The 25,029-nt window shown below is 65.5% G+C and overlaps 1 protein-coding gene across 1 annotated transcript in view; it reads left to right on the top strand.

The window, feature by feature from the left end:
* Positions 1 to 25,029, top strand: part of NCOR2 (nuclear receptor corepressor 2) — a 210,384-nt gene that overhangs the window by 132,936 nt on the left and 52,419 nt on the right. Inside the window, exons 18-24 of the mRNA XM_058691634.1 lie at positions 4,969 to 5,153; positions 5,201 to 5,448; positions 8,549 to 8,650; positions 8,825 to 8,971; positions 9,879 to 10,427; positions 11,794 to 11,966; positions 13,873 to 13,935. Coding sequence (XP_058547617.1) covers positions 4,969 to 5,153; positions 5,201 to 5,448; positions 8,549 to 8,650; positions 8,825 to 8,971; positions 9,879 to 10,427; positions 11,794 to 11,966; positions 13,873 to 13,935 — 1,467 coding nt within the window. The remainder of the gene's footprint in view (positions 1 to 4,968; positions 5,154 to 5,200; positions 5,449 to 8,548; positions 8,651 to 8,824; positions 8,972 to 9,878; positions 10,428 to 11,793; positions 11,967 to 13,872; positions 13,936 to 25,029) is intronic.

Genomic DNA, 25,029 nt, shown 5'->3' with positions numbered 1-25,029 from the left:
TGTGTAGGCTGTGCTGGGTCCGGGCAGCAGGTGGACCGCCCCTCCCCCCCCCCCCCCCCCGCTGAGCCCGCCTGGGTCTCCCTCTCCACTCGTGGGGCAGCTGCTCCTGGAAGCTCTTCCCGTCTCTCTTGACTCTCCTCTGCTCCCTGGACCGTGAGTGTCTCTGGGAGACCTAGAGGGCTGTTTTCTCTCTGGTCTGTCTCTCCCTCTCTTACCCTCTTGCAGTCTGCCTTAGCACCCCCAGCCCCCCACGCGTCCCCTCCCTCTTCCGGGTGGCCAGTGACCGCACAGGCCGTGGTGCTTATCTGTGGCTTCCGTGGCTGGGGGCCACGCGGTGGCTAAGGATGGCCACGAGGGGCCTCTCACCTTTCCAGCCCAACAGATGCCCCGTGGTGGGCCCTCCCCACCCGGTGTCAGATGCACAATATTATGTTCATCCAAGGGCATCTATTGAGTGCCTACTGCATGCCAGGGCTAAAAGCTTTGCTTTCAGAGCAATAGCAGACTGTGATCTTTCAGGAAGCTGGAGGGAAGGTGTCCGCCGGGCACAGCTGTCTTGACAGCTCGCGGACGGTGCCGATAAAAGGCCGTGAGGTGGGCGCGAGGCGGTGCTTCAGGGTGTCGGCGAGCGGGCTTGGCGGTCCTTCTCCAGGCTGGGTGGCCGGTGCCTTTCCCGAGTTGGCTGGCGCACAGCCCGGGCCCAGAGACGGGGGGATGCCCCTGATGTCTTTGCCGGAGCCCCCCTCCTCGCCGTTCCTGTGTCGGTGGGACTGAAATGGGTTCCCGGCGTCTGGGGACGAGAGCTCGAGTCCGTGGCGCTGACGGCAGGAAGTTATTCTCCCCAGAACGCAGTGGACACCGCCCTCCGCTCCAGACTGACTGCAGTAGTCACGTTCGCTCCGTGCCAGGCTGTCCCCTCAGCGGGCCCCTGCGGGGGTCCCGGGCTGAGTCACGAACCCGAGACAGAGCTGGCGTCCAGCTGAGGGTCTCCTCCGCGGGGCCGGGGAGCCTGCGTCTCTGCCACGGACCCGGCAATGCTGGCTGCCGGTCTGGGGCCACTCGGAGCCTCAGCCTGGGTGGGGGGGGGGGGGACGTTGACTGGGGAGGGCTCCCCGGAGGGGGTGGGGAGGGAGCAGCGTGGCAGAAGGGGAAACTGAGGCGCGGCACGGGCTCACCGGCAGCCTAGACTGACCATGAGGAGAGGGTCTGGGGGAGAGGCGGTGGGATGACGCCGTGGGTGAGTTGAGCTCAAGTGGCCTCTCCCAGGTGTCCTGAGGTGGGCTGACAGGGCCAGGTCTTGGTCCCCGGGCCATGGATAGCTGAGCGGGGGCAGCAGGCCCCTTCTGGGGAAGGGGACCTGGCCAGTCCATGCGACAGACAAATCCTGCGTCTTTTCCTATTTGCAAACGACATCTCACGGCGGCCATGATCTTCTCGAATGCGTAACCGCAGCGCGTAGAACGAGATGTCACTGCATCCACCCAGGTGACTCCCTGCCCTGTCACACCCTCATCACACGCCCTGAGCCAAGCCGTTTGTTCATCGTTTTGATGGTTGCGTTTTGAAAGCTTGGATGGTTACAAAAGTAGAACGTTGAACTCCTTGATGGAAAGCGTCGCCCGTCGGCGTGTCGTCCTGAGAGAGGCGAGGCGCGCGGGGGCCCCGGTGCTCGGCCCTGGAGGCAAGGGATGTGTGCTGGCCACGTGGAGCATATCAGGATCACGTTTGTGTTTAACAGAGGGTGCCATCCACCTTCCAGAAGCTTCTCCATATTCTGACGGAGGGAGAGGCGGGCCCAGCGGCCCCTCACGCCCACCCCCACCGGTCCCCTCGCGCCTGAGCTTTGGCAGGTGAGAGCTGAGCCCCCGGGTGCTGGCCCCGGGCCCCTGGGACCTCACCGTGAGTGGCGGGCGGGCTGTAGGCTGGGCCGAAGAAACAGCATCCTCTCTGCGAGCTGAGTCACCGGCCAAGGCGGGTGACGGTGTGGTGGTTTATGGTTCGTGATTCATGGACAGAGGGGCCACGTTCTGCCAGCTAATTGCAGAACCAGAGTCCAGGAATGCTGTGGTCAGTAGTCGGCTCCAGCGTCAGGGAGCAGGGAGTGTGAGGCCCGGCCTGCCGCAGCCCTGACCCGGGGGCCCCTGTGGCCCTCCGGGTGATGGGGGGGCCCGTGCCACGGAGGGGCGTGTCCCCGAGGGTGAGTGCTCCCCTGGGCCGCTGAGGCCCAGCCTCCTGGCCTGTCCCCGGGGCGTCTGAGGGGGGATGTGCTGGGGGCCCCACTTCCTCTCCTGCTCCCCGGCCTACACATCCTCGCCCTCGTGGCTCCTCTCTGTGGCTCAGTCCAGCTCCACCTCTGACCGGGTGCTCATCCCAGGCTCCTGTGTTTTCTGGGTTGATCTCCGTCTCTTACCGCCTTTTCTGCCTTTGTGTCCTGTTTCCCTCGTTCTTTTCCCTACGTGTGAGTCTCTGTGTGTCCGTTTCCCTCTGTGTTTGTCTCCCTCCCCCTCTGCCCCCACACCCATACCCCTCTGTCTCCCATCGCTCACCTTCCTCCCGTCTTTTCTCCCCCCCGAGCCTCCTCTCCCAGCTCCTTGCCAGGGAGCACGTGACCTTGTTCGGGTTGCTGGGACACTCCTGAGGCTCCTTTGCCTGGGCAGCTCTCACAGAGGACAGTGTGACCCGGAAGGCTGTTCCCGGGCAGGCCCAGCCAAGTGTGGTCCACATGGGGAGGGGCAGCTGCTTTGCAGCCCGTGCTGGTTCCCAGGGCCTGGTTGTGTCTCACCCCCCGCCCCCACCCCCCCACCTTGGGCTGATGAAATCGACCGCCGTCCCCGCTCCAGTGAGGTCTGGCAGGGACATGTGGCAGGCCAGATATGGCCACATCGCCTCCAGGTTGGGCTGCGTTTCTCCCAGGCCACGGGGTAAGTGTGAGTGTGCCAGACTGCTGCCCGGAGCCCAGATGGGCCTCCGGCCTGGGGGTCTGTCTGGCTTTCCTGGACGGCCCAGGCCCGCGGGAGGTGTGCTTCCGCCCTGCTGGGGGCCAGACCGTGTCTGGATCTAGGGCTCCAGGGAGCAGATGTCCCTGGTTCCTGCCCGAGATGGGGGAGGCCACTGGGGAGGCCCCTCCGGGCCCACAGTCCCCGGACACATTCCAGGAGCCGCCGTTCTCAGGAGAGCCCGTACCCCAGGGAGCCAGCAAGCTGGCTCGTTTCGGGAGAGCACAGGCACGGCCTTCTCACGGGCCGTCATGGGGTGGCAGGGGAGACCTGGCTCCCCGCCAGCCCCGTCCGAGGCAGACCACATCAAAGGCATAGAAGGACACGGAGGGCAGGAGCCCGTCCAGAAGATGTGAGCACGGATCATTTGGACTCCAGGGGGTGAGAGGCTGGGGACCGACGCACCCCACATCCGGGCGTCTCAAGCTGGGCTGCCAAGAGCCAGAACATAGTTACTGGAAGAGCAGCATTTGTGCGGGTCGGTGCCTGCGTGGGCCACGGCAGGGGGGCCGTGGTGGGCCTGACAGCTCGAGGAGCGTCCTGGGTGGATGGTGGCCGTGTTGGAGACCTTGTCGTCGTGTCTTCACACAGTCACCGTTCTAGCTGATTCCACAGCGAACAAGACAGACCAGGTCCCCAGAGCCGACACGCCCATGTGGGAGGCGGACGGTGCACAGTGAATTAGCGTGATCGTGTGAGGTGGCGGGAAGGGCCACAAAACGTGAGCCGGAGTCAGGAGGCAAGTGACGCGGGGGAGGGCAGCTTTTAGGGAGCAGACCTCGAGGGCCTGGCTGAAGAAGTGTCATTTGGGCTCAGACCCGAGTGATGAGAAGGAACCGGCCAGGCAGAGTCGGAGGGAGACTCCCGGGCAGCAGGCACAGCGAGTGCAAAGGCCCCGAGGTGGGAATAAATGTGGCGTCTTCCAGGAGGCAAGGGGGAGCAACCGCGAGGGAAGTGGGTGGGGCGGGTAGGGGTGGGCAGGGGCGAGATCACGAGGCCCTCTGCTGTGTCAGACCGCTGATTTGATTTCCCGGTGGCGGGACAGGCTCTGACCGGCGGCTTAAAACGGAGCTTTGGCCGCCAAAGCCTCCCGTGCAGGCAGACAAGAACAGACGGCACACACGGGCGCGTGTGTGAAACTCAGCCTTTGCTGGCACGTGTGTCTGCAGGGGATGCTGGTGTGCGTTTGGCAACCCGCCTTCTGGGGGGGGCGAGGCCCCGATCTGCAGCACGTGCCAGTGGCTGTGGTTAAGGCCCTCCCGCCGTGCCCCGATCTCAGCCACCAGCGTGACGTCACGGGAGGTGGGAGCGGGAGGGACACACACAGCGCCGTATCCCGCTCCACTTCCGCTGTGTGGGTGCAGTTGACGGAAATGTCCTCAAGAGCACAGATGACAGACAAACGTAGCTGAATGATTGGGAAGCGAGGCACTCGGAGTACTTGTTACCTTTGTTTTCATTATGATTTCTTTAACCGTAAGGTCACGTACCTGCAAAAACCCTGCAAGTTGAGGTCTGTTCTCGCGAGCTGGTCCGAGCCAGCTCCCGCACGGACTAACCCCACCTGCATTTCCCAGGAGGGACGGACGGACGGGCTGGATGAGGAGGGTAGGGGGCCGAGTGTGGGCGGGGAGGTTGGGGGGGGTGTTGCTGCCGGGACCAGAAACCTCCATTGTGTCTTGCCTCCCGACGCCCGGCCCCGACCGCAGTTCTCCCCCAGCCTCGGCCTCCGGGACCCCCTTCCCTGCTGCCCAGACGTGGCAGGTGTCACGAGGACAGAGCCCCTCCCTGGGTTCGCTCTCCGGAGGCGCCCGGTGACACGTCCGTGGAGTGAGTGGATGAGACCGTGCTGCCTCTGGTGTCGCTGGGCGTGGGGTCTCGGGAGGCTGTCCCGGCACATTTTTGGGGACCTGTCCTCCGAGGGTCGAATGCGTCCGCGCCTGCCTGGATTGTCGGCACTTGTTTCCACTAGGCAAGATCGGCGGGAACCGACTGCCGTGCCCCCCTCGATCGGCCACCGCGCGGCCCTTCAGCACCAGGCGGAACACGGCCTTCCCTGCCCGCCCCTCCCCCACTGCCACCAGGGCGCCGCCCGCCTGCCTGCGCGTGGCTGTCGAAGCCGGCCGGGCCCTGCCGCCAGGCGCCGTGCGTCACTTGGTGAGCACGGTGGGCGTTTTCACGTCGCCGTGCCTTTGCCCACGCAGGCCCCCTCCCTGCGGTGTCCCCTCTCGTCCTTGTCAACCGAAAGCCTTCGGGGACCCAGCTCACAGGCCTCCTTCCTCGTCCCCGTGGGCCAGGAAGAACTGCCACCACGTCTGCGGCCTGCTGAGCCTTTGCAGGTTTTCTCAGCACTGAGCCGCCGGCTGCCCTGGCGGGCGTTCCTTGTCTGTCACCTGAGGCGCCAGCTCCGGAAGGTTGGGGCCCGCGGTTCTGGTGGCGTGGAGTCCCCCTGGTGGGGCGTGGGCTGTGGGGGCACAGTCTGGCTTGGAAGGGGGGAGCCTGAGCCCACCCGCCCCTGGGGTCCCGCTGGGAAATGCCGCGTGACCTTGGGGAGCTCCTTGACTTCCTGTGTCCTCGTGTTCTCTGTTCTAAAACAGAGGTGATGCCAGCGTCGCCGGGGGGATTCGGTTAACCAAACCAGGTTCGAGACTGGGAGAAGAAGGCTTGGTCCCACATTTGCCGTGTGCGGTCAGGAATTGTCGGCGTTTCGTGCCGGTTTCCGTGCAGCCCTGGCCTGGGGCCTTGGCACAGCGCGGGCTCGGCTTGCCTGCCCCGCACTCCGCCCTCCGGAAGCAGGGGTCCCTTGGGCACTTGAACCGATGACCCCGGCTAACCGTAGATCCGGTCAGGGTTTCCGCAAAGCTGTGCTGTGGTTTGGGGAGGGGAGGGCGCTCCCGACCCAGCGCTGGGCACGAAGCCCGTTGTGATCCTGACCACTGACGCGTCTCAGACGCAACGGTAGGCCCCCGTCCGGAGCTCCAGAGTCTCTCGAGGTGGTGAAGTCTGGCTTCCAGGTCCACAGGCGTCACCGGCTGCCAGTGGCAAAGGTCCTGGGTGCGTTTTGTGAAACAAGGATCCCCGAAAGCCTCACTCCTCGGCGTGACCCAGGAACCAGCAGCATCAGCCTCCCCAGGAAGATGCCTCGAAATGCACAGGCCCAGGCCCACCCCAGACCCACGGAATCTGCATTTTCTCACCATGCCCAGCTGATTCGTGCGCGGGTCTAGATTGAGCGGCACTGGTCTGGGAGCAGGGCTGGGCAAATTATGGCCCCCTCAGGCCAGATCTGGCCCACTGCCTATTTTGTAAATAAAGTTTTATTGGCACATAGCCGTGCCCACTTGTCTACATGTTGGCTGCTCTCAAGTCCCAAACCGTGTCGGTATGAGCAGTTGTGGCAGGAGCCAGTGGACCTGTGGCTGTACGGAAAAAGTTTGCTGCCTCCTCATCTAAAACACCAGTTCTCAAGCCTGGATGCCCATTGGGATGACCCGGGAATTTAAATACGCCGAGGCCTGGGTCTCACCCCAAGATTCTGATACCATTGGTGCAGGCGTGTCTTGGGGTTCGGGACTCCCCAGAGCGCCCTAGGGGGCGTGTGTGTGCGGCCATCAAGCAGTGAGATCCTTGGGAAGCAGGGCCCTGGAAGCTGTCAATCCTCACTGTGTTAGCGGTCCTCATGGTTGCTGCCCTAGACCATCAGAGGCTTCCAGATTTTGAGAGACGGAGCTGGCTGTGGTGAGGGGGGCGGTGCTGTGAGTTGGGGCCCCCGTCTTGCCGCATAGATCTGGAGTGAATGGAGCACCCCTGAATCAGCCGTTGACCTCGGTGCAGCAGGAGGTCAGGCAGATGGTCGTTACTGTGCTGATGGGTCTCTCCCACTGGGAAACGCGCTTGAGGCCGGGATCAGGGCTCCGCTCCCAAGGGAGACGGCAGTCGGGTCACGAGACGCCGGGAGCCCACGGGGGGCTGCATGCCGTCACTCCAGAGCAGCCTCGAAGGTGCTGAACTAGTGGGTGTAGCCACACGCGCCCTCGTCCCTCACCCCTGTCCTCGGGGCTTGATAAACTGTCGGGGTGTGGCTGGCTTTGGGACTGCAGACCTAGGTGGGAAGTGGTGGGAGTAATGGCCGGGCTGCAGTGTCTGTTGGGACTTCGAGCCTCCCCGCAAGGGGGCACGGGCGCGGGAGCCTGCAGAGGGGTGGGCGGCACGCCAGGGTGGGTGGGGGTGGCTGGAGGGGGGCTGGGCACGGCCAGGGTTAAGTCGGGCCTCGGTTGGAATCCTGGCACTGCTGTTGACCAGGTTTGTCGCTCGGCCACCCCGTGCCTCAGTTTCCTCTTCTGTAAAGCGGGAGAGGCAAGGGGCTGGTAAAGGAGATGGTCGAGGTCTGTAGCGCAGTGCCCGGCACATGGCACTTTGGGCCGTTCTGGGGATTCCTGCTGCGATGCGGATGGTCATTCAGGGGTGGGGGCGGTTTGGGGCCGGCCCAGGCTCAGGTGGGGGCTCGAGGAGTCTTGATGGGGGACCGGCTGGGCGAGGCGGCAAGGGGCAGGGATGCCCAAAGACCGCCCCATCCCCAACCGAGGCCCCCGATTCTGGTCGGAGGGCGGAGTAGGGGGAGACTCTGAGCGGGGCTTTGGGGACGGCGGGACTGTGCCTGCTGCCCCTGGACCATCCGCTTTCCTCCCTCGGAGCCCGTGAGGCTTTGCCTCTGCACCTAGTTTCCTGCTGTGCGGGAGGGGAATGGTGGTCGCCGCTCTTTCTGTCGGAGGTTGGTTCAGGGCGTCAGGCGGGTTGGTGCCTACGAGGTGCTTGGTGTGGGGCCAGGGACAGAGCCCTGGGTCACCCCTCGTGTCCGTTTTCATCTTGGCCGCCACCGGGACTCAGGAGGGCTGGGAGCTGGTGAGCGGGGGGTGCACAGCTCCGTTTCGGGCAGTAAGCCCTTGGGAAATGCTGGCATCTTCCCAGTGGGGCTTCTCCAGGGCTCTGAGGCAGGGGGTGGGGTGCGGGCAGGAAGGCGCTTAGCTCAGTGCGGGCGCAGGTGCAGAACCCCCCCCCCCCCCCCCCCCCCCCCCCACCGCCGGGCCTCAGCCCTCGTTAGGACGCACGGGTGCAGGGCTGAGCCTCTATGGGTGGGGAGCCGCACCTCCTGGCCATGCTGGGCTGGACGGTGGCCTGCTTTGCGGCCCAGGGATGAGATCTCACGGGGCTTTGAGGCCCCACCAGCCCAGACCCAGCGGATGACGACAGGTGCTTCCTGGTGGGTGGCCCGGAGTTGAGCCCTTGTGGCCACTGGGAGGGACGGAAGAAAAGGTTTGGGGTGAGGCTGCTGCCCGGGCAGGACTCTGGGTAGAGAAGCGGCCGAAGGCGGCGTTGGGAATGCCAAGCTACTTGCGGTTGGAAAGCCCCTGTCCTGCCCAGCCCCTGGCATCGGCTTCCCAGGTGTGCAGAAGTCGGCCAAGCCGACGGGACACCCCGCCCCAATCAGCCACGCCATTTCTGGCCCCGGAGCCTGCTCCCTGGTCCCCGCTCGCCCCTTCTGCTCTCCTCAGGCGAGTGCGCAGAGGGCACCCGTCTCAGAACAAAGCGGCAAACCTCTCTGTTCCTGCCGCCACCTGCTGGGAGGGCTCCGAAAGAGGCTTTGCCTTTCGGGTGTGAGAGGTGACCACGGCTCACAGGCTGTGGTAAGTGTGTGCTTTGGTGTCTCAGGGGTCTTGGTGGTGGTGAGGGACAGGCTGGTGAAGGGACCGAGGCCAGCCGCCGGGAACTGGCAGCAATGCGGTCGGGGCGGAGAGGCTGCTCTGAGCCCCCCTCGCCTCCTCTTGCAGAGCAGAGGGGGTTCTTGGAGCAGCTCGTTCCTGGGGTGACCCCTGGCATGGCTTTGGAGAGCCCGGGGTTCCGCGCTCTGGGCCCCTGTGGCACAGAACGCCCCCAGCTGTGGTCCGCCGCCTCGTAAACGACAGCCACGCGAGAGGGTCCGTCCGGGGAGAGGGGGTCGCAGGCCGAGGCAGCCTCGTGCTTTGGAGGGCCGTGTGTTCCTGACGCGGAGGAAAGATGCAGGGAGGGAGGGATGGAGGGAAACCCCGCCTGCCCCCGCCTTCTCCACCTGCTGGGGTTTCTCTCTCCTTGGGTGACCGTATCCCTGCCCCACACCGAAAGGCTTTTCTACGGGTTTGTTTTCGTCTCCCTTGGCTCACTGGGATGGAAAGGTGGTCTGGTCTGGCAGTTGCCCGCAGGGAGAACTTTGGGGTGGCCTCAGCGTGTGCTTTATTTATTTTTTTTAATTTTTAAATGGTTTTTGTAACGTTTACTTAGTTTTGAGAGACAGAGAGAGAGAGAGAGAGAGAGAGACTGAGTGAGAGCAAGGGAGACACAGAATCCGAAGCAGCCTCCGGACTCTGAGCTGGCCGCTCATAGCCTGAGGTGGGGCTCGAACCCACAAACCGTGAGATCATGACCTGAGCCGAAGTCGGACGCTTAACCGACTGAGCCACCGGGCGCCCTGAAACAGCAGGTGCTTTGAAAGAAACTCAGCAGGGCAGGAGGAAGTCGGGCAGCCTCCCGGGAAGGAGCCGGCCGCCCTCACTTCCTCCCCCGTCCTGCTGAGGGCAGGCCCCGCGGCCCGGTGCGAGGGGCAGCAGAGGAAACAGGCCTGGGAGGAGGTGAAAGAGCCTCGCCCTGGACGCGAGCAGAGCAAGCCTGCGGCAGGCAGTGGACCCTCGACACGGCAGCCCGCACCTGCACGTGGGCCCGGGCCCCCGGCTCCCCTCCCCGCCTGCCCATTTTACGGGTGTGGCGATGGGCTGCGAGGTGGCCCGAGCTTCGTCAGGGATGCGTCCCCAGGTTCTCCGGTGCTCGCCCCGCTCTGGCCTAATAAGCCTGACCGGCAGCCCTCCCCGTGCCGGTGGTGGCTTCGGCCCCCCTTGAACAGCCGTGCCAGACCCCACTCGTGTCGGGGATCTCTTGTTCCGGCCTCCCGGCCCCCGGCCGGGGTGGGCCTGCGGAACAGCCCAGCTTCGCAAGGGAGGAGTCAGAGCACAGAGAGGTTAAGGTCCTCATCCAGGGTCACACAGCCCGCGAGTGGAGGAGTCGGGAGGAGTCCTGGAGGCGTCCAGGCTTCCGACGTCTACGCCTGGCCCTGGGGCTCCTGCCTCCCTGGACCCCGTGGGCTGCGGTGCCCCCGGCTGTGGCGTCTGCGGCTGGCTGCGTCCCGTTCCCGCTCTGCGGGCGCACTCAGCCCAGGCGCAAAGGCTCACCTGCCTCGCCGTTTTCCTCCCTCCCTCGGCCTCCCCCGGGGCCCCCGCAGCAGCAGCACCAGCAGCAAATGCCCCGGAGCAACCAGGAGGAGAAGGATGAGAAGGAGAAGGACAAGGAGGCTGAGAAGGAGGAGGAGAAGCCCGACGTGGAGAACGACAAGGAGGAGCTGACCAAGTAAGGCCGCCCCGTCGCCCCGCCATGGCCTGGCCCCCTCCCTCGGGTGGCGGGGAGGTGGCCTGGACTCAGCTCGAGCCGGGGGGGGGGGGGGCCCTCTCTGTCGAAGCACCTGAGGCGAGCCATTCGGCAGCTGCGGATTGCCTGCCGGGAAGGGAGGATTTTCCGCTCCGTCTGAACCTGACAGCCCCCCTTCCGGAAGCCTGCTCTTCCCCCCCTGCCGCCCCCCCCCCCCCCGCCCGCCCTTGCCTCCTCCAACCCTCTGGAGACCTCCGAGACTGATAGCTCATTTGAGCTCTACTCCTGAGCTAATAAATCCAGGCAATGACTTGGGAGCTCTTGGCCTCCTCATCTTCTCCCCCTCCTCCACCAAGTCTCCTGAGACGCCAGGCGGGGGAAGGGGGACAATCAGAGGAGCTGGCGGAAGGACTAGGTATGCAGGCGGGCCCTGCCCTCACCTTTAGAATTATCGCTGTCAGCGTGAGTTCTTGCAGATCAAGGCACAGCCTCCCGTGCCTGCCAGGGGCGGGTGCCGAGCACAGCCAGCCGGAGATTGGCTCCAGAAAGGGGGGCGGGCACGGCTTTGTGCCAGGTACCTGGCATGGGCTCAGGCATGTGGCTTCGGAGAACATCTGGCTTCGTTACCCTCTGTGTCCCAGACGTGCAGGGGGGGCCTTCAGGAAGACGAATGGGAGGTGGGGTGTAAATCTGAGCGTCCCGCGTCGGCTTCGGAGAAAGCCCCGGCCCCGGGTCCCGAGGTCACCCGCACACGCCCCCGTGCCTGGCCCGGCCTGCAGAAGCCCGGCAGGAGCCTTCCCTCTTGGGTATTCTGCGAGGCCCAGCGATCCGTCCCGGTACCGCAAGCAAACAGAGCTGCTGTGGGCCTCGAGCCCCGCCGAGGGTGTCTCTGCTTCGGGGCGGGGGGTCGAGTGGCCTCGTGGGTGGGACCTGGCCGCCCCCCACGCGGCTGAGCCAGCGGGCCTGCGGGCAGACGGCAGTACGTCTGTGTGGCACGTGAGCTGGTCTGGCAGGCGGACAGCGACTCGTGCCCGCGGAGCCACCCGGTTACCTGCCGGCCCACGCCCCTCGTCTGGGGAGTCGGGTCGTGACAGCCGCCAGCTCGCACCTCCGCCTGCGTGGATACAGGGGCGCCGCAGGGAGCCGGCGGCCCACGCCCCTCGTCCGGCGAGTGCAGAGGGTTGCGGCCCGCTGCTCGCCGGCCCTCAGCCCGAGCTTCCCGGCGTCTGAGCCGCACAGGTCTCTGGCGGCCCGCGCCCACCGAGCTGACGGAAGCAGTTCGCCTGCAGCCGTCGTCTGGTTTCCCGGCTCAGGCGAGGCTACCCCTGTCTCCCTCTCTGGCCTTCAGGGAGAAGACGGACGACACCTCTGGGGAGGACAACGATGAGAAGGAGGCAGTGGCCTCTAAAGGCCGGAAAACTGCCAACAGCCAGGGGAGACGCAAAGGCCGCATCACCCGCTCCATGGCCAACGAGGCCAACAGTGAGGAGGCCGTCACCCCACAGCAGAGCGCCGAGCTGGGTGAGTTGCCGGCCAGGGAGGGCGGTGGATTCCGAGGCCCGGCCTTGGCTTCCGAACTCGCTGTGTGACCCGGGGCCAGCTCCTGACCCTCTCTGTGCTCCAGGGCCCTCGTCTGCACACGCGCTTGCCGTGTGGGGGCCGGGTGTGGGAAGAGCCTACGACGGCTGGTGGGGCTGGGAAGGGCTCAGCGCCCATCAGCCCCGATGACCCCGGGCCTGGAGGGCTCACGTAAAAGTCTAGATCTCCACTTTAGGTTCTGTTTTCTAATTGGAAAATCTGGCCGCGCTTGGCCCCCACTTGCGCCAGGGAGCGGTTGTCGTAGCTGCAACCCCTTTTTAGAAGGGCCTGGGCGTAGACTGTCCCCGCCCCCAGCCCTGGTAGGCACCCGGGTTCCAACTTCCCTCCCGTGGGCCTCAGTTTCTCCTGCTCGGCGGGTCTGAGCCTCACCCCCCCCATCCCAAGTTGGGGTTGGGGGCGGGAGAGACAAATTGAGTAGCAGTTCTCCCATTCGGCCACAGGGGGGCAGCCAACGTGTGTCCTTTATCTCCGCAGTGGTGTTTGGCTGTTGAGGGGCCCGCCCCTCCCGCCTCTGGGGGAGCCCCCACCCTGGGCCCTGAGCGCTCAGGTTCAGGCCCCAGGCACCAGGGTGCCTTCCTAGGGTGGGAGTTGAGTTGATGGAGGTGATATTTCATTTCTCACAGTTGCCCCCTACCCGACACCCAGGGTCTGTCCCTTCTTCCTGTGGGAGGTAATTCATACCCATTTCATAGATGGGCTGTTTGAGGCTTAGAGAAAGGATGTCACCTCCACATTCATGGAGTTAGCTGGAATTCAGACCAGCCCCGTTGGCCACAAATTTCACGTGACTCCTGTCACACTCCCGGCCTTTGTGACTACGCCTTGGTGCCTGGAGGCCGGGGGCAGCAGTTTCCGCGGCCTAACTTCTGGGAAGCTCCTCTGGGCCCCCAGGCCGATGCTGGGTGGGGCTAGATTGCTGGGTGGAAAACACCTCCCTGGGCCCTCCAGTGGCAGTTAACACCTTGAGCTCAGACTTCACAGCCTCCCTCTGAGGGTCCCTTGGGAAGGAAGGGATTGCAGGCTGTTGTAGCAGGGAGGGGGGAAGCCGCCCAGGGAGGGGGGTGGGGGCCGTCTCCCCTCTCCTGCCTTGAGCTGCTCCTTCTCATTCCCCTCCTGCTGGAACTCCCCTACCACTGGTCGGCTGGCCTCTACCGAGCCTGGTAGTTCCAGGCTGGCCTGGTGCTGTTCCGGGCGCTGGGTCCATGAAGCTGGTCCCTCATGTCTGCCCCCTTCAGGAGATCTTAAGCAATTTGCAGGGAAAGACCCAGGCGTCTGTCTCGGGGAACTTGGGGGAGAGACCCGAAAACAGTGCCACTGCAGAGGCCTGGCCGACTCTGCCCGATGTCCAGGGTCGCAGTCCCTTGTAAAGCCTCATCCTTGCACGGGGGGAGCCGGGGGGACCGTGTCACTCACCCCGCAGAGCAGCATGCTTGGCCAGGGGCCTTTTAAACCCCAGGAGGCAATTGGCCGTGTCCAAAACCAGCTTTGGTTGTCACGGTTGGAGTGGGGACTAGGGACACCTGGTGGGTGTCAACCAGGGGGGTGTCACGGCAAAGACCCATCCGGCCCCCGACGAGTCCGAGCTCAGAGGAGGTCCCCGCCCACCCGAAGCTGGCATTCTTGGTCCCTGTGCCCCTCGTGCGGTCGCCGTGCTCTCGGGGGAGGCGCCCCCTCCCCGACCTCGTGCGTGCAGATGCAGCTTTTCACAGTAGAGGCCCTGGGCCATCTCAGTGTGAGTTCTGCCTGCAAAACGGGCTCCTTACGGCGCCCCAGCCCCAGCGGGATCGCCCCCTGGGCCTCTGCCAACGCGCCCCACCTTCCTTTCTAGCTTCGATGGAGATGAACGAGAGTTCTCGCTGGACGGAGGAGGAGATGGAGACCGCCAAGAAAGGTGAGCGCCTCCGCAGCTCTGACCACTCTCGGTTTGCATCCGGGTCCTGAAGCTCACGTGCTGGGGAGCGGGCGACCCACCGGGCCTTGAACGGGGGCCTCTGGTGCCATCCGGAGGGGCAGCCTCCGCTTTGGGGCGTCCTCCGACTCGTGCCGTTTCCCGGGAGTCTCGGTTTTGCCCTCCAGAGGAGGGGTCCGTGTGGCTGCGTCGCCGGGCTCCGCGGCGGGTCCCTTGGCGGTGTCGAGGCGTGGCTCGGAAACCGTGCGGCTCATGCTGTGTACGAGGTCAGTAGGCGGCTTCTGTTGCCTCTGGGCTCAGCGCACTGTGGCCCCGTAGACAGAGTGGCGGCAGCACACGTGGGCCTCGCGGAGGGGAGGCACAGAGCTTCCAGCAGTCACCACGGTGGGGTCACGGGGTCAGGCTGTAGCCCCCCCGCCCCCCACTGGTGGCGTTCTCCCCCGGGAGGCGGGGCTACAGGGGGCTGGTGGCCACGTGCTGTGGTGCTGACCTTACGTCCTGCCTTAGAAGCCACCTGTGTGTTCAGTGGAGCCGCAATAGCCGGGTCCTCCGCTTCCTGGCTCAGTGACCCAGCTCCGTGCCTCAGTTTCCCCACCTGTGACACGGGAGAGGCTTCCGGATTAACCGTGGGGGACTAGAGGTTGCAGGCATCGAGGGTCCCGAGGGTGGCCCCTGCAGTGTCGGGCTGCATCCTGTGGATCCCCCTTGTCCCTGGCCTGCTCCTCCCCTGCCCGAGCCCAGTGCCAACAGGAAGGCTGAGGCCGGGTGGTGCCCGAGCCCCATGTGCCTGCCTGTTCTCACTTGCTTTGATCTCAGCCCCGAGATCAGGGGTGGCTCTCCTGTCCATCCCGGCTCACAGAGGACCGAGTCAGGAGCGAGGCCAGGGTGGCCAGGGTCCCGGAGCTGATGTGTGGAGGGGCTGGGAGCAGGCCCAGGCCTCCGGCCCTCGTCCTCCTGGCCCTACCGAGGCCTTGCCGCTGACGTGCAGCTTCTGGCGCCCGGAGCTCCAGGACGTGACTCGCGGAGCAATGGATGGCCTTTCTAGCGAGGGCCCTGGGCACACGGGGGCAGGCGAGTCTGAGGACGGTGTGGCCTCCAGGCGGAGCCGGGACGGAGGCCGCGACGGGGCTGTCTGCCCTGCCCCCCACCCTCCACCCCGGGAAGGGGGCCTGAGTGCGCCACCCTGAAGTTTCAGAATCCTACCAGGAGCAGGCCCCTCCCCGCTGGCTCCTGTCTGGCCCCCCCCCCCCCCCCCCCCACCTTCCAGAGTCCCGGCCCTCGGGAGAGGCGCTGCCCTGGGAGGGGAGAGCTGCTCAGCAGGTCAGAGCAGGGCGCACGGGGGCCGGGCGGCGTCTCTGGCTTCAGGGCACAGGGGTGCCGTTCGCCCCACGGGGGGGCCGCACTGTTGCTCTTGTCTGTTCTCTGTGCGCTTTGTGGTCCCAGCGCAGACGGCACCACTGAGCGCAGGAGACTTCGCTTTCACGGAGACCGCGTGATTTATTTTTTATTCTCCTCCTCGTTTAATTCTGGCAAAATACGCAGAATGTAAAATTCGCTGTTTTGACCGTTCGAGAGCGTGTGATTCAGTGGCACAAGGGACATTCGCAGCCTTGTGCAGCCGTCCCCTCCGTCTCGTTCGGAGCGTTTTATCACCCCAGACGGGAAGCCCCGTGCCCACGGGTTGTCACACGCAGCCTCTGGCGTCCGCCGACCTTTCCGTCGCGGTGGATTTGCCTGGTCTGGGCTCTCGCACGAGTGGCGTCCTGCAGGACGGTCTTCTGCGTCGTGTTCCCGAGGTCCGTCCGCTCCGTCGCGTGGGGGCCTCGCTCCTTTTTACGGCGGAGCTCTATCCCGCCATGTGGACGGACCGCATCCTGTTGATGTGTTCGTTCATCCGTCGGCCGCGGGTCACGTGGTTGTTCCTACCTTTTGGCTACTGTGAACAGAGCTGCTGGGAACGTCTGGCAATTGTTCTGAGTCTCTGCCTTTGGCAGTGATTGTGCCCAGGCAGCTCCCCCCCCCCCCGCCCCCGCCGAGAGTGAGGGGCTCCACGTGCACGCGCCTGGACCGCCAGCCCGTGCTCCCACGGCCCCTCACCCCCCGCAGCGTCTTCTGTTGTCACGGCAGCCCCGGCCCCGGCCGCCTCCCTGTTGCCTGGGAACCGGAGTCAGCCAAGTGGGCGGCTGTCCTCTCTCCCTCTGGGAAGGGCAGAGCTGGGGACAGGGAGGTCGGCGGGGATGACTCACCAGCCGAGACGGGAGTGTGCCCCACTGTCTCAAGGTTGGGTCCTCACGGCGGCAGTGAGCTCATCCTGGGTCCTGCCCACGGAGACGGCGGCGCGAGAACCCCCCGGGGACCGCGCACGCCGAGGCCCTGCTCAGTGACATTTGTAATAATGCGATGAGCTGCTCGTCTGCCGTGAATTACCGCAATCTGGACAATTACTGCTCAGGGTGGCTGCTAATGGCTGTGTGTTCCCGGCGGCGGTGGGAAGGGGCGGGGCTCTTTCTCCGCGATGGGTGGGGGCGGGGAGGGGGGGGGCAGGAGGCTAGGAACGCTGTGGGGCCCCCTCCCCGCCCCTGTCTGGACCTCAGAAACCCAGGAAGGGACCCAAGAAACAGCTGCACCGCAGGCAGGTGGCACACACTCGTCCTCCTGCCCGTCCTTTCCATCGACCCTGTGCCTCACCCAGCGCAGGGCAGGGGTACCCGGAGATCAGCCAGCCCGGACCCTCCCCTGGGAGCCCCGGGAAGTAAGAAGCCAGCTGCCCCCGGGGCCTTGAGGGCACCGAGCCTGCCTAGAGCATCCCAGCAAACTGCCAGCAGCCTGGCCTTAAAGCTTGAGCTGCAGAGGGCCCCCCGTGCCTAGAGAGAAACCAGACCTTCTGGCTCTGTGACCTCAGGCAAGTCCATCAACCTCTCTGTGCCGTAGCTCCCTCATCGGTATGGTGAGAACTCGAGTGTCGCCCACTGTGTGAGTTTCCTGGAGCTCTGCCATGACAACGTAGAAACGTGGGGACTTCAACACAACAGAAGCGCATCCTCTCACAGCTCTGGAGGCCAGAGGTCAAAGTTGAGGGCCGTGCTCCCTTTCAGGGCTCTAGGGAGGAGTCGTGCCTCGCCTGCTCCAGCCTCCAGGGGCCGCCTGATCCCTGGCGCTCCTTGGCTTGTGAGCACAGCTCTTCCGGCTCTGTCTCTGTCTTCACGCGGCCGTGTTCCCTGTGTGTCTGTCCACATTCCCCTCTTCTTACAAGGACCTCCCCCCCCCCCCCCCCCCCCCCCCCCCCGCCAATCCAGGATGACCTCATCTTAATTTCTTAATTTGATCGTATCGGTAGAGAGTCTTTTACCAGTAAGGTCACCTTTATAGGCAGCAGGTGGGTATGAAATTTGGAGGGAACACTGTTCAGGCCAGTGCAGCCCCCAGTGTGGTTCTGCTGGGGCAAGAAACAAGCAGGCAAAAAACAGAAGAGCTTAGGGCGGTGATGTCGTAGGCAGGCCGAGTTCCCTGTCAACCGGCCCCTCAGCCGTGTGCCCTCGGCCTGGCCCATCTCTGTCTTGGCCTCGTTTCTCTTGTGCTGTGGCCACGTGGCTAGGACGCCATCCCCCAGGGGCATCACACCATACATGTGCGGGTCTTAGTATACAGCAGGCGCTCAGAGGCGGTAGGCCTGCAGTCTGATGCAGAGACTTGGGAGCCTTTCTTGCGAGTTCAAGTCCCGGCTCTGCCCCCTAGGGGTGTGTGAGCCTGAACAAGCGTCCGCTCCTCTCGGGGCCCTGGCTCCCTAGGTGCACATCCCAGAAGTGGGCTGGAGGCACATGACCTGCCAAGCAGGTGCAGAATGGCGCTTGGAGGAGGTTCCACCGGGCCAGAGAGGGTGCCCCGAAATAGGGGCCCTGGGGCTGGCACCCAGAGCACGACGCGATTGAGCGGCACCGTTAAGTACTTGTCAGCATTCCTGGGTGCAAAGAGCCGCTAAAGGCTTTGCGTGTATTAAAGTCACGTCATCCCGACCAGTTTTATGAAGCAGGTGCTGTTACGAGCTCTTTTATTCAGATTGGGACACTGAGGCTCACAGAGGTTCAGTGAGCGGCCCAAGGCCACACAGCTATTAATTGGCGGAGCTGGAAGTTGAACCCAGATCCTCGAGTAGCAGAGTAGGAACGGGGCTGGTGTGAGGTGTGAATGAGTTAGTCCGTGGGGCTCGGCTGCTATCAATAAGATAGCGAGGGAGGGAAAGCATCCCGGCCGAAGGAACAGCATGCGCAAAGGCCCTGTGGCAGAGGCAGCGTGGTCGAGTAAGATGTTGAAACGCAGAGTGACGGGGAGAGAGGGAAGAGGTGGAGAGGCCACTGGGATCTGGGCCTTAGCAGCCGTGGAGGAGAGTTTGGCCGTTTTTCTAAGAGCGTGGGGAGGGAGTGGGGCAGCGGACACGGCAGCTGCGGGGTCTAGGCGGGCAGGTGGGCACCTTCCCTTCTCGTGTGCGTGCGGTCGGGGCTGCCTGCCCTGGAGCTCACACCCAGTAGGGACCCAGCGTGTGGAGGAAGCGGCCTCCCCGGGGACCGGGCGGCTCCGTGGAGCTGGCTGCCTGCCCCCAGGCTCAGCGCCATGCTGGGCAGGAGGGGCAGGCCAGGCGCTGGGCCGGGCCGGGCCGGGCCGGGAGGCTCTAGCTCCCCTGGGAAAGGTCAGCCTGGCCTGGCTCGGAGTCTCGACCCAGCTGTGCGGGAGGCCCGGGGCTCTGCAGGCAGTGGCACACGCCGGCCCCCGGCGTCGTCGTCGTCGTCGTCGTCGTCGTCGTCGTCGCCGCCGCCTCGGTGGTGGGCGGGGCGCCAGCCGCGGAGGGGGCGGGGAAGCCCCTGGTCACGCCTTTCCAGACCAGCAGTGGGCGCTGGCCTGGCTCCCCGCTGCCAGCCCCTCCCTGGCCTCAAGTGGCCCGCCTGGCGACGGGAGAGAGAGGCCCGGTGAGCGGCCGGGGTCTCTGGGGGCCCCCGGGCGAGGCCCGCGGGCCGGATGGAGCAGAGGCGGGCCCCCGGACCTCTCTCTCTCTCTCTCTCTCTCTCTCTCTCTCTCTCTCTCTCTCTCGGAAACTCCCGGCCCGCTCCGCCCGCAGGACTGGATCCCTGCCCCGCCCCCCGCTTTCACGGAGAGTGAAGGAGAAACCGCTAATGGCTTTGCACCTCCAAAGTGCTGGTTGTGCACACTGGCGGGTTTAATTAGTTTTTACGGATGAAGAGTCTGAGGTTCGGGGAGAGGACGCGTGAGCCCCCCCGCCACGGAGCTCGGGAAAGCAGGCCCTCCCCCCCCCACGCGTGTCCATCGCCGAAGCGCCCCGCGGCGGGGAGCACGGGCGAGGGGCGGCGCGCGTGGCCCGCGAGCCCCGTGACAGGCAGTGTGGCGCGGCGGCTGGCGCACGGGGGCCGCCCCTCCGAGGGGGCGCCTGAGGAGGGTCGACGCGTAGGGGTGGCGGTGCCGAGAGGGCCGTTGGAGGGGACGGACGGCGCGGCACCCCGGGGCCCACGCCGGCGAGCAGCACGCCCTTGGGCCGCTGCAGAGGTGGTGCCGCGTCTCGGGCCGGTTGCCTCCCGACTCGGAGGCTTCTGGCGCCTGGCGGGTTCGGAAGGAGGAGAAAGCCGGTTCCTGCGTGACCTCGTGGTGGGGGGCGGGCTCAGGGGGCAGAGGCTCCGGACGCCCCTGTTGGTCCTCGTCTGCCCCCTTGAAGACATGGTGAGGCCCCTGCCGGCCCACCTCCGCCCCCTGGAGGGAGAGGCACACAGCCGCGTCCAAGCCGGGGACCCCTCGCGGAGAGAGACGCGCGGCAGCGGGCACAGTCGCCATGAGGCCTGTTTGCGCGCGAATTGTTCCACCGGGCGAGCTCTGCACGGGTGCGAACGTCCACGTGTGCACGCCCGCACAGGCACACAGACGCGACTTAGGTCCGGAGGGCTGAGTGAGGAGCCCCGGGGGTGAGCTCTGCGCCCTGCTCCGTGGGCAGACTGGGCGCTGAGCGCCTAACGTGGCATTTTGCCAGAGTGTCAGGCAAGGCGACGTGGGGTCCCACCCAGGTGATTTCTTCTCCTCCGAAGTGTCTGCTTGATCGTGTGTGAGGGGAAGAGGTTGCTATTTGACACTCTGCCGATGACTCGCGCGGATGTGATGAAACGGGCTAACGTGGGCATCAGGGCTTATTCTTAAAAGCACAGGCGGTGCTTTTAAGAAGGAAAAGGTAGGTAAGTCAAAGTTCAGGTATGAAGGTGTCTAGCCAGGCTCCTCGTGGGATTTCAGGGCTGGCCAGAGTTCTGGAAGCTCTGACATGCAGTCGGTGCCCGACAAGGTTGCCAGCTGAGTGGCTGAGTCCACATCCAACCCACCCAGGGCTTGGGGTTTCTGAAAGAAGGAAGTGCTATGACTCAGGACGAAGCCTGCCGGGAGTTTTTTCCTCTCCTTCGACAGTGTTTTGGGTAGAAAATTTTGTTTCACGAACCGGAGTTTCTTTTGGAAACGGCAGCTGGCAGGAGGGGTGTGGATGTGTCTCTCTTGCGGGCACCCTGTGCTCTCCATGGAGGGAACAGAAAGCCTCAGGGTAGGAAGGGGCTGGCTGGGGTTGGGGAGCCTGTGCCTTTCCTGGAAGGGGGGGGGGGCTAGCTTCCAGACGGAACAGCTGTGACATCCCCGGGGCCAGGAGGACTTCCAGAACCCTCCCTGCCTTGGGTATCGGAGCTCACCGGTGGCGGTGAGCTGGGGGTTCACAGACCCTCAAGGGAGAGCGCTGCCTGTGGCCGGGACCTCCAGAGGGAGCCGGGGCAGGGACATGACAGGGACAGGGGCCTCTCTGGGGGCAGAGTCCCTGCTCCCGTGAGAACCGTTCATCACAGGCCCCTGCAAGGTGCATGGGAAGCTCCCCCCCGAGCTTGGCCAAGAGCAGACAGCGGCCCGGCCGAGCCCCCCACCGTCAGCCCCCCCCAGCCATGATGCTGAGCCGCCTCTCCTGCAGTGAGCCCTGCGGCCACCCACTGTTCTTCGTCTCTTTCGGAGCTCCAAGTGTGTGACTCAGACCTCCTGGCTTGACTTCCTGTCTTGGTCAATTTCACTTCCTAGTTCCTGCCTCCTGACTTTTCAGAACGAAACTCTTTCCTTAGAAATTAGAAGTGGGGTCGGGGAATCCAGACCGCAGGGGACATCGGTACTATGTAGCCTTGGGGCGCAGGCCTGTGGGCACGGCCCTGGGCGTAGGAGGTGGGCACTGCCCCGGGCCCCGTCTAGTGAGGGTCCAGGGCACGCCGCTGGGATAAACGTTCGGTCCGCTGCTCTCAGGAGCTCCTTCCCGAGAGCCCGCAAGAGGCGGCCGGGGTGGCGTGGGACATCTGGTGGGCCCCCCACACCCAGACACTCCAGGTATCTGGAGCTGTGTTCGTTTGCCAAGTGCCTCCCACATGCCCGACAGTTGCAGGACAGTCAGGGAGCAGTGGAGCCAAGCAGCTAATTTTGGGAGAGAGGTGCCCCGGAGGGAACAAAGTCTCGTGATGACAGGGCGGCTAGGACAGTGGCTTAGACAGACCGGTCAAGGAAGGCTTCTCTGAGGAGGTATCATTGGAGCAGAGGAAGACAGAGGCAGGGCTGCGAAAGAGCCGTGCAGGTCGAGGAAATAGGTAGTGCAAATGCCCTGGGTCCCACTCGAGGGCTGGGCATAAAAGGTGCCGGTGGCTGGAGTGAGTAAGGGGACAGGTAGGAATCGGGCCAGCCGGTGGGCGAGGCTGGCTCTGCGGGGCCTTGCGCCACCCCGAGGACCTTGGGTTTTATTCTGAGAGGCCTGGGTCGCCATCAGGAGACTTTTAAGTAGAGGAGAGACGCGACTACTGGATTGGCGTTCTTAAAAGCTCACTCGGACCTCCCTGCAGGGTGTGGAGCGAGGGGCTTTGGCAGAACGTCCTAGATCCCGGACATGGTTGAGATCCCAGCATGAGGGCTGGGTGCACACGGGCTTCAGGGCTGCCTGTTGTTCCTTGGGTTTCCATGGGCAGGATGTAGAGGCTGAGGGCTGAAGGGACAGGCAGGTCATTGACCCTCGAGTTGGAGAAATCGGTCACGACCTGGATCTGGCTCCAAAGTTCAACCCCGTTAACTTTCAACCTCCCGGGAGCCGCCCACGACACCTCCAGCAGGTGTTTGTACGGGGGGGGGGGGGGGGGGGGAGGGGGGGCGGATGGCTCTGGTTGTCAGGGGCGTCCAGGAGAGGGAAGGGAGAGGCAGCCGTGGTCCTGAGGCCCTTGGGCGGCCGAGCGCCGCTCGGGGACCCTGGCCCTTCCCCTGATCCTCAGTGGTCGGAGGTCTCATCTCATCTCCTCCGATCCCGAGCTTCCTCCCGGAATCCTGAGCCAGGCCCGCCCGCCCACAGACCGGCGGGTGCTGGGAGGCGCGCGCGGCCCCCTTCCTGCGGTCCCGGGGCCTCCAGGGGGTCCCACGGAGGGCCCGGCCGGCCGTGGCAGCATCGGGCCGGGCGCGGGGGGGGGGGGGGGGGGACAGAGACCGCAGGTGGCGGTGGCGCAGGGGGATGACAGCGGAAGGGGCTGTTTGCTCCCCGTCTGCTGGGGTGGAGAAGCTCTGTTTTCCTGAACCCTCATCTGTTCTTACCGCTGCTGACGCCGCCACCGCCACGGATGGGGAGAGAGGGAGGGGGGAAGCGGGTGCCAAGTTGGCCCGCCCCTTCTGAACCTGGGCTTCTGCCACGCTCCCCCGCCCGCCCGCTCCCGCGAGCCTCCGTCTGGAGGTCACATTCAGCCCTGACGACGCGTCTCGCTGGGTCAGGCAGCAGGAAGATCGCGCCCGGGCGCGCAGTGAGGCTGCCCCGTCAGGCCCGGCTCTTCGGATTCCGCCCAGCGGGGGCGTCTGGGGACCGGGGGCCCCCTGGCCCGCACCCCTCGCCGGGCGTCCATCCGGGGTGCACTTGTGCCCGGAGGAGCCTCGGGCACCGTGCGCCCTGGTGACGCCTGGCACGGGGCGCGAGCACACAACTGACCGCTTCCCACCGCCCGCCCCCGTGGGGAAGGGCGCCACGCGCACCCTCAGCCGCCCCGCCGGGAGGGGGGAGGCGGTGTCAGGACCGCCGGCCGGTAGGAGCCCCGGGCCACCAGGGGCGGGCGTGTGGAGCAGCTCTCCCCGCCCTCCTCCCAGCCTCCGCCCTCCCTCCCTCCCCCGCCCGCCACCGCCGCCGCCGCCACCGCCGTTGGACAGAAGGATGTGAGGCAGAGCTGAGCCCGAGCAGACGCCAGCCACAAGCCTGCTCCAGCCACAAGCCTCGCGGAGCCGGCACCGCGGCCGCCCGGCCTCCCGCCTCCCGCCTCCCACCTCCCGGCCCGGCCTGCTGCTCCCAGCTCCTCCCCGGAGCATCCTCCAAGCCGGATGTTTCCGGAAAACTTGGCCGAGGGGGAGACGCAGATGAGAGGATGTGAGTGAGGCCCCAGGAGGGGCTCGGGGGCGGCTTTGGGTGCTGGTGGCAGGGACTTGGCTGTGGCCACCGGGCCGGGGACTCGGGAGTTTTGCACCCGCGGGGCCCCGTCCCCACCCCTTTCTCTTGGGGCCCCTTCCCCCCTGCCTTTCTGGTTGTCAGGCTGAGGCTCTCGGGGAGGGAGGGCAGGACCCCGGAATGCTTGGGGCAGGCCCGGGGTGGTGGCGGTGGGGGGGTCTTGGTCGGCACATGCTCAGAGGCGCTGTCTCTGGGTGGACGGGCGTTGTGGGGGGCTGTCAGCTGGGTCTGGTTGCACGGTGAGGTCTACAGTGCTCGTCCCCGCGCCCGGCACCCTCAACCTGGGGAACAGGAACCAGAAGGGGGGGCCCCCTGGCCGGCGCTATGAGGACACTCACCCCAGCAGCCAGGAAACCGAGGCCCGGAGAACAGAGGGGGTGGCTGAGGTCGCACAGCACTTTCGAGGCAGGGCTTCTGGACGGCGGGTCCAGTGCTCCTTCGTGAGCCACCGCCGCCTCCGGGGAGGGCCGGGTGACCCCGCCACCCTCGTCAGCGCCTACTGTTGCTGCTGCCACAAGCGGACCCCATCGGGACCCTGAACCCCCGCCAGCCTCCAAGCCACCTTTCCGCTTGTGTGCTGTTTGGAAATGTCCACCTCGCTGGGGTCCGGCTGCCCCCCCCCCGGGCCCTCGCTGTCCACCCCACCCCCCTGCCCCGCCCCATCCCACCCAGATGGCAGTCCCAGATGGGAGACCCGCCCTCTCCCGCCCGGGGTTCCGGCCCGACATGTCTGCCTGGGCTCTCTTGGCCCTGGCTGGGGAAATATAAATAAACTCGCGTCCCGTCGTCCTCCGCCAGGTTCTGTGGAAGTGGCAGCTGCTGCTGGCCCAGGCAGAGGGAAAGGTCAGGGGGCCGGGTTACACTTGATCCCATGCCCCAGCCCCCCCTCCGCGCCTGTCCTTGAGGAACCCTGAGGAGCCGCCGTGGGGCCACGTGGCCCATAGCCTCCGCGGCGAAGCAGGCGGCCTGTCGGTCGGGCACCCCCTCCAGCCCGCTGGGTCCCCGCTCCCGCGCGGCCCCTTGGCCTGTCCCCGGAAGCTCGTGAGTGGCCGTGACCCCTCGAGCCTCGTGGCCTCGGCAGCGGGGCTGACATGGAGCCGCGTCTTTGAAGGGCTTTGCAAACTGCGGGTCACTCGGCCACGTGACGTGGTGGTTCGTTGATGTTGTTTTTGTTGCAGCTTTATTTTTGTTAGAGCCTTGTACGTAGCAAGCAGTCGGCACCTGTTGGGGTGGATGGATGGACGGACGGACGGACGGACGAATGACGGAAAATGCCGGCACACAGCCTGTTGGCTCCTCGTGCTCCTGCGCCCCTGCAAAATTCCAGTCTTCGCTTCCCTGCTTGCAGCTTGATTTGATGCAGGGAAAATGGCCTCAAACTTCGTTATGGGAGCTCTTTGGCCGTTAAAAGCCTCGCTCCGGGGCTCAGAGGCTGCTGTGCTCCCAGCAGCGTGAGTCAGGCTTCTTGCCTGCTGCCCTCGTGGGGGCCCAGTCCTGCCCTGCAGCCCTCGGGGGTCCGCAGGGTCAGCCTGCCTCCTGGCCTCCCTGCCCAGGCT

This window comes from Neofelis nebulosa, chromosome 11 (assembly GCF_028018385.1).
Source record: "Neofelis nebulosa isolate mNeoNeb1 chromosome 11, mNeoNeb1.pri, whole genome shotgun sequence".
In the NCBI taxonomy this organism is placed as follows: domain Eukaryota; kingdom Metazoa; phylum Chordata; class Mammalia; order Carnivora; family Felidae; genus Neofelis; species Neofelis nebulosa.
Note: the sequence above shows the minus strand (reverse complement) of the source record. Positions and strands in the feature narration are given on the sequence as shown.